Here is an 8,284-nt window from a genome sequence, read left to right on the forward strand (position 1 = left end):
GCATATTTAATCACTATTACTTAAAAAGTATGTAATACAATAAAAATAATCCAATAGATATAATTTATATTTAATTATATCTGCAGAGTCCATGCAACTACATACTTCTCAAAGACTAGTAAGTCACAAAAATTAAACTAAAAAAAAAAGTCAAAATAAATGTTATAATCATGGTTCTGCTATTGAACCTTAAACAAGTTAGAATAAAGCTAACTTTGTGAGGAAATTATGGAATGTCATTTTACCCACTTGAGTATTCTATAAAATGAAGCTATTTTCAGTCTAAGAATCAAAGCTTTATATTTTGCTCACTTTAAAGTGATATCTTTAAAATTGTTTTAATTACATGGTAACTACAACATAATAAGACTGATTTTTCATGAGGAACTGAATCTCTTTTATTACTAATTACTACTCTTTTCCCTGATCCTTTTCAAGATGGGATGCCTAATGAATTGAACATTTCCTCAAAGAGCCAAATGTCATCTTTAGTGTTCATGTTCCATGCAATAAAATTGTTACTTTTTTTTTGGCCTCAAGTATTTCAGACTTGTCAGCCAATACTGCCAATACACATGTATACTCTCTTCTTTAGCTGTCACTACATCTAAATATGGTGCTAAATATGGCCAAGTCATTCGTTATACCTAGACTTACCATTTTTTTTAATACATAAGGCTAAATACTGATGATTTAAAAAATGACTTCAAGTTAAATATAGTAAAATTTCAAGTAACACAGTGCTCTTTCCAAAGCACTACTATAAATAGAATAAGGGGAAGAAAAACACTCCCAAAGAACAAAGAGAATGGAAAAAGAGACTTTAGAAGCCAAAAGTCACTACATTTTGAAGGTTGCAAAATAAAAGAAGGCATTAAAAATTAATAGGAAAATTATAGAATTTTAATACAGTGTTGGGACAATTGGGTCTTCAGATGGAAAAAAGGATGTAAGACTCCCATTTCATACTAAGTCTAAAATCAATTCCAGGTGAATTCTAAAACAAATATGAAAAGAAAAATGGTGAAAGTTTTTAGAAAATAATATAGGAGAATATCTTCACGATCTTAGGGTGAAGAATAATTTTTTAAGACATGAAAAGCCCTAACAAAAAGGCAAAGATTGATATTCAACTACATTGTATTTTAAGAACTTCTACTCATCAAAAAAAAAAAAAAAGAAAAAAATTACATGTATAGGAAGGGAGAAGACACCTGAAATAAATGTAATCAAAGGATAAGTATATAAAATATATAACAAAATCCTACAAATCAGTAAAAAAACAAGACAACTCAGTAGGAAAAAAAATGGGCAAATAAATCTGAATAGGCACTTCACAAAAAGAGAAAATCCAAATGTCTAAACAACATATGAAAAGATATTCAGTCTTATTAGTAATTACAGAAATGTAAATTAAAACTGTAATGTGATACATCTAGATTCCCAGCATATTTGCAAATTAATTTTAATTAAAGCCTAAAAATACCAAGTGTTGTTAGTGCCACTACTAAAACTCTTATACCCTGTCAGTGGAAATGTATTTTAGTACAAACACTTAGAAAACCTGTTTGGCATCACTTAATAAAGTTCATCTCCATGATTCAGCAATTCCACTCATAGGTACACATCCTGGAGCTATCTACACACATGTGTACAAGATATGTATATAAGAATGTTGTTAATGACAATCCTAAACTGGAAACAATTCAACTGTTCATCAGCTGTAAAATGGACAGAATGTGGTATATACAGACCATGGCGCATTGCACAGCAATGAAATGGAACAAATCATTACTATATGCAATATCATGACTGAATCTCACGAATCTCACAAACATCCAGGGAAAGACAACATAAAATGATATATAAATGAGGTTATTCATATAAGGTTCACAAATAGGCAAAACCAGTAATATATTTTATATATCCACATAGAGGTGGTAAAATTATAAAGAAAAGCAAATAAATAATACGAAAGTCAAAATAAGTTGTAATCTAGGAGATCACAGAAAGCTTCTGAAGCATGGCAATATTCTTTGTCTTATCTGGGTGGTGGATAAAATGTTTCAATTTAACTATAAATTAAACTCTACATATGTGTTTTATACACTTTCCTTTATGCCTGTACATTTCATCATTAAAGGTTTTATGCTTCCGTTCTCTTTTTGGCTTCTATCTGCTCATGGGAGTAGCACCAGCAAAAAGTAACTGACCACTAGTTTCTCAAAAAGACCTATGAATAATATCCTTAGAGAATGAGATGACTGAATGTTCAAACCACTTAACTAGTAGTTGACCTTAAACTGGGAGAATAGGACATTAACCATCAGTAGTTTATGGGCTATTTGGAAGAAGCTGAAAGAGAATACAGACATTTAATTAATCTCAAAGCATGGTTAAATCAAAGACTTTACTGTATTGCTTTCTAAAAATTGTATACTGGAGAGTTCCGAGAGATCCAACTAGCCAGAATCTCAGTGACTAGTGATATTATTCTTTTTAATGACTACTGCAAAATATCTAAACATCTGCATATCCTTGAAAAAAGTTAACTGAACATGTGTGTTAATGTTCGCACATTAACATTGGGTTATGTTTTGTGTCTGAATGGAGAAGGGAGCTATAATCAAGAAGACCGATGGAAAATTTGTATGAGTAACAATTAAGACTCCTGCCACCCATCCCACATCCTGGCCACATCTGACCAACCGGGCAAATGTCCCTACCTGAACCAGAGAGAAATTTGAATGTCAACCTTCCAAGAGAGGTTTACACAGCAGAGGGGAGAGACAAGACATACTGAAGATTCTATAAGAATCTCCAAGCACCTTTCAAAGCTGATTCCCTCAATGTTGACAGCCAAGCTAATCTTTAACATTTCCTGCCAAGCCCCAAGCCAAACAGGCTAAGGTCTTCTTTGAAGTAAATGAGCATCTCAAAGAAAAATCAATATACCATATACTGATATCTTAGGGTCTCCTACAAAGGTATCATTTTTCTTGAGACCACAAACCCTGCACAAGTAGAGAGAGCTTCCAATCACCTTTTATGTGCCTTGCTAAGTAAGAGACAGCCAGGAATGATTCAATATCTGAAGAAAAACTCTCAAGTAAAAAAGTAGAGCACAAGAAGAAAGGCAGAGAGAGAAAGAGGAGAAAAAAGGAGGGAGCAGGAGATGAAGAGAAAAGGAAGAGAAAAAATAATGGGAGGAAGAGGAAGGTAAGTAAAAAGAGAAGTAGTCTACGGCCATGTCACACTGAACACGCTCGATCTTGTCTGATCTTGAAAGCTAAGCAGGGTTGGGCCTGGTTAGTACTTGGATGGGAGACCACCTAGGAAGACTGGGTGTTGTAGGCATAAAAAAAAAACCAAAAAACAAAATAGAGGAGTGGAAACAAAGAACTACAAAAAAATTTTTAAACAATATTCTCAGATGAAATTTTGCATACATGATCTACACATACGTTGAGTAAACATGAACAGATTTTTGCCATTAAAAATAATAGGGAAAATTTAACAAAATTCAATACAAGTGTTAGGAAAAAAAATGTTGAAAAAGTTTTGGAAATCTCTAAGAGAAAAAAACAAACGTAATGAAGAAAAGGTTGTAAAACGTGAAAAAAAATTAGAAGATCAACTCAAGAGTTCCAATGTTCAATTAAAGAAAGTTCCAGGTAAAAGAACAGCAAAAATAGTAGAAGTAACTCAAAAGACAATGCAAGAAAATCTTAGAAATGAAGGACCTGAGAGTTTAAATCCTCTTCTTCTAATGTTAATTCTACAGAAAAAAAATCTAAAACTAGAAAAAATTCAATAAATAAAAACTACTAGCATGTTATTTAAAACTGAAGATAATTCAATACATGAAATACTGGGCAGGAACTGATGGGGAAGGGAGGAGGTAGGGCAAGGGACTTGACTTTTCTTGTTAGAAGGCTTTACAAGTATTTGTCTTTTTAAACTATGCACATATTGAATACAATTAAAAAGAATACTTAACTATAGATCTAAAGAAGTATAACCAAGTTGAGAAAAGATACATCAATTTTCTAAGCTTATTTAATAGCAATATATGGTACATATAATTTTACTTTTGAGCACTAGTGATATTATCAGTTTATGTGTTTATTAAAAGCATAAGTTACTACAGCTATTTAAAAATAAATGATCAAGGATAATACTTAATATGATTCTAAATATGCCTGACTAAATTGGAGTGTTCTATAGTTTCTCAGTAATAAAACTCATAAGAACTCCACGTTTCTCTCTGAAATGTACTCAAAAATTAAAAGTTTTTGTTTCCTGGAGAAGACAGGCAAAACTTCAGAGTAATTTAGATGTGCAGAAACTCATTTCCCTGCAGTTTACAATTTTTTTTTTTTAAAGCACCTAGTGTCTTAGTCATTTTGAATGAGCTCCATAAGCTCAGGTGGTTTAAACGCTAGAAATTTATTTTCTCACCATTCTGAAGGACAGAAGTATGAGATTAGGGTGCCACCACGGTCGGGCTCTGGTGAAACGCGCTTCCTGACTTGCAGGCACAGCTTTCTCACTGTGTCCTCTCATGCGAGAGAGGAGAGAGCGACAGACAGAGAGAGGGGGAGAGGGGGAGAGGGGGAGAGAGACAGAGAGACAGAGAGACAGAGAGAGAGAGAGAGAGAGAGAGAGACAGACAGACAGACAGAGACAGAGAAGGGGAGAGAAGGGTGGGGGAGAGAGAGAGAGAGAGAGAGAAAGAGCATGTGCGCGTGCACGAGAGAGAAGCGCGCGCGTGCACGCGCGCGTGCACACACGCAACTCTCCCTTGTAAAAGCACTAATCCCATTAAGGCCTCACCCTCCTGTCACCTAACCCTAATCTCCAAATATCATCACATCGAGTGTTAGGGCTTCGACATATGAATTTAGAGAGCACACAAACATTTAGTCCTTAACACATGGAAAAGGAACCAAAACCTGGATATTAATGCCTCCCGTCTGCTTGTGGTAGGCAGACTCTAAGATGACCCGTTCCCTTATATAGTCCTCTCCATTTAGTGAAGACAGGATCTGTGAATATCACTCCTGTGATTATGTTATGGTAAGTAATATGGCAAAAGTGAAGGGATATTTCAGATATAATTTCAATCCCTAATCAGATGACTGAGTCAATCAAAAGGGAGATAGGGCTGGTGGACATGACCTAATCTGGTTAGCTTTTTTAAAAAAAGACTAAGGCCATAGCTGGTATCAGAGAGATTCTTCTGCTGTCCTTCAATAAACGAGCTATCAGGAGTTCTACAGCTGCAACAAAATACATTCTTCAAAAAACCATGTGGACTTGGAAAAGGAGCCTCAGATGAGACCACAGTCCCAACCAACACCTGACTGAGTTCTTGTGAGACCCTGAGCAGCCAGCCATAAAAAGCCATGCCTGGACTCCTGACCCATGGAAACAATGAGGTAATAAATGCAGGAATGTATGTGGTTTTAAGCTGCAAAGTTTTTGTTAATATGTTATATAGCACAGACAACCAATTCACTGTCATGACAATCTTATCCAAAAGACAATGCCTAAACATAATTTAGGTAGATAGTAAAAGATAAAAAGACTTAAATATAAATAATCACAAATGTCTCTTCCAAAGTAATTCCGCTTATTGGTTTATAAGAGTCCTGAATCACAAATTCTTGCCATCTAACAAACTCATTAGCTACTATTTCATGAACTGCTGCTTGTTTTCTAATTATTTTTCATGTTAGCTTACCCCAGCCTTTCTACCAAGTACATGATATAAGACAAGTCCACAACTATTAAAGCCTAAATATTTCATGTTCAAATTCTCATAAGGGGCAGAAAAGATGAAGGCAAAACTGTCACTTGGTCACTTGGTCACTTTTCCTACCTTTCCTTTTTAACTTAAACATATTTAGAATTTGGCAACCACATTAAAAATAAAATACCTCAATTCTAAGCCTGCCACCAAACAAGACAATGACTTCTTCTAAGACGGCCCCTAATGACCCCCACCCCGCTGGTATTCATGCTCTTGTAAAATTCCCTGCCTCCAAGTGTGTGTTAATTTTAATGACTCACAACTAGTGAAAAGAACATAACAGAAGTGATGAGATGTCACTTCTGAGATTAATTTATGAAAAGACCACGGCCTCTACTTTGGACACTTTCTCTTGGATTACTCCCCCAGGGGGAAGACATCTACATGTTGTGAAGCAGCACCATGAAGAGTTCCTCATGGTGAAGAACTGAAGACTGCCAATAGCCACTTGATCGAGCTTGGAAACAAACACCCCTTCCCCACCCAAGTTGAGTCTTCAGATGAAACCACAGCCCTGGTAGATGGCAAGCTCAGAAGAGATCCTGAATGAGAGGCACCCAGCTAAGTCACACCCAGATTCCTGACTCACAGAAACTATGAAAATAAATGGTTATTTTAAACCACAAAGTTTTGGAGTAATTTGTTATACAGCAATAGCTAACTAATACTTACCATACTATTAAATGTAAGTTAAAAGCATTGACGGTTTGAGGTGACAATACAAAAAAAAAATTCAGTAAAAAGATAAAAGCTCCAACCTTAAGCACTCTTCCTGAAAGACCAATAATTTCACCATCTTTTGGCTCTACTACTGTAGCAGTATTCACATCACCACTTCCTGTAGTGTCAATGATATCAATGATTTTTGGCTTTCCATCAGTTGTAACCTAAAAATTAAAGAATGAAAATACAAATTATGTATTTAACTTTTTTAACCTTAAAAAAGCAATGCCAACCCCTGTGTGTGCATATATGTGCATAGGTACACATATATAAAAATATCCTATAAAATGTCATTTGTTTTAAAAAGAGAACTGAATTGTTTTAAGCCAAAAGCCGGACAATCTTAAAAAGAAAATTTAGTCATGGAAAACAGCACAGAATCCTTCAAACGGTTTCGTATATTCAGCTAACAAATGTATTCTGAGCATTTACTACAGGTCACTTTGTTTTAGGTGCTGGGGGAAAAGAGCCATACAAAAAAATCCCTAACCTCACAGATCTTATGTTATACACAGTCAATAAACATATAATTCAAATATATATCAAGTGATGATAATTACTATAGAGAAAAATTAAGCAGAGAAAGGAGACAGGTGGCATGGGGCTTTTAATTTTAACCAGGCTGGCCAAGAAAGGTCTCATGGAGAATGTAACATTTGAGAAAAGATCTGAAGAAGGTGAGCTTGGGGTTGGACAAGTACAAAACTTTAGGGGAAAAATGTCTGATAACATTTGGATGTTACTGGATGCCACAATAAGCACTCAAACTTGGTCTAAGTCCAAATTCAAACTTAATACTCAAAATTTTTTCTCTCCAGGCTTTGTCATCTCAAGAAATCCACACACATCCAGTTGTTCAAGAAACTTAGTCCTTTTCTCTTTAGTTTACTCGTTAAAATCTGTCAGAAAGTCCTCTTTCTACCTCTAAACTATAGTTCAAGTCCTTCTCTTGATTTCCACTACGAGTATCCTCCACCACCATCCTCCCTTGCTTTCATAATGCGGATGCCTCCTTACAGGTCTTTCTGCGTTCATTCTTGGATCACACTAAAATCAGTAACAAAACAAGCTGCATTATGCCAGTCCTCCACTTAACACGCTGGCTTAACACCCTGCAATGGATTCGGAGTGCTCATATAAAAAGCTTTTGCCGGATCTGACCCCGGCCACTCCCAGTCACTCACAACTTTAACCACATAGGTTTCCTTTCAATTCCTGGAATGTGCCAAACTTTTTCCTGCCTTACAGCTTTTTGCACAGCATCCTTCTGCTTGGAGTTCTCTGTCCCTTCAGTCTTTCCACAGGAATTCCAATTTCATCTTACAGTTTTCTACTAAAATGTCACCCCTTCAGAAAGGCCTATGATCTTTTAAGTGGTCGCCATCCTAAACCTGATTATTCTTTCTTATTGTACCTTGTTTCCTCCATAGAACTTAATTTGTAGTCAGTCAGGTGACTCCTTCTCTACTTCCACTATTAGAAGCTTCATAAGAGCAAAAACGTCTATTTTATTTACCAAAACCTACGCAGTTTTGCACTAAATATGTAATTACTGAATGATCTGACACTAATTACTCAGCATTAAGACTGATTTTCCTAAGGTCTGCTTTCTTGACCAGCCCATAAAGTTTCATTTGGGCCATGCTGACTACTACAAGTAATAGTACAGTATTTTCAAATTGCTTTTGTGAGAAAAATCACTTCTGGGGTCTTCCTAGGATAGATTTGCAAAGGAAATCTGAAGCA

The 8,284-nt window shown here is 35.5% G+C and overlaps 1 protein-coding gene and 1 pseudogene across 1 annotated transcript in view; one reads left to right on the forward strand and one right to left on the reverse strand.

Moving 5' to 3' along the window:
- The window catches only part of TPP2 (tripeptidyl peptidase 2), a 65,342-nt gene that overhangs the window by 52,037 nt on the left and 5,021 nt on the right, over positions 1-8,284 (reverse strand). The window contains exon 4 of the mRNA XM_025044981.1: positions 6,574-6,702. Coding sequence (XP_024900749.1) covers positions 6,574-6,702 — 129 coding nt within the window. The remainder of the gene's footprint in view (positions 1-6,573; positions 6,703-8,284) is intronic.
- On the forward strand, positions 3,239-3,357 carry LOC112477810 (annotated as a pseudogene).

Source organism: Pteropus alecto, unplaced genomic scaffold (assembly GCF_000325575.1).
Source record: "Pteropus alecto unplaced genomic scaffold, ASM32557v1 scaffold13, whole genome shotgun sequence".
Lineage (NCBI taxonomy): Eukaryota > Metazoa > Chordata > Mammalia > Chiroptera > Pteropodidae > Pteropus > Pteropus alecto.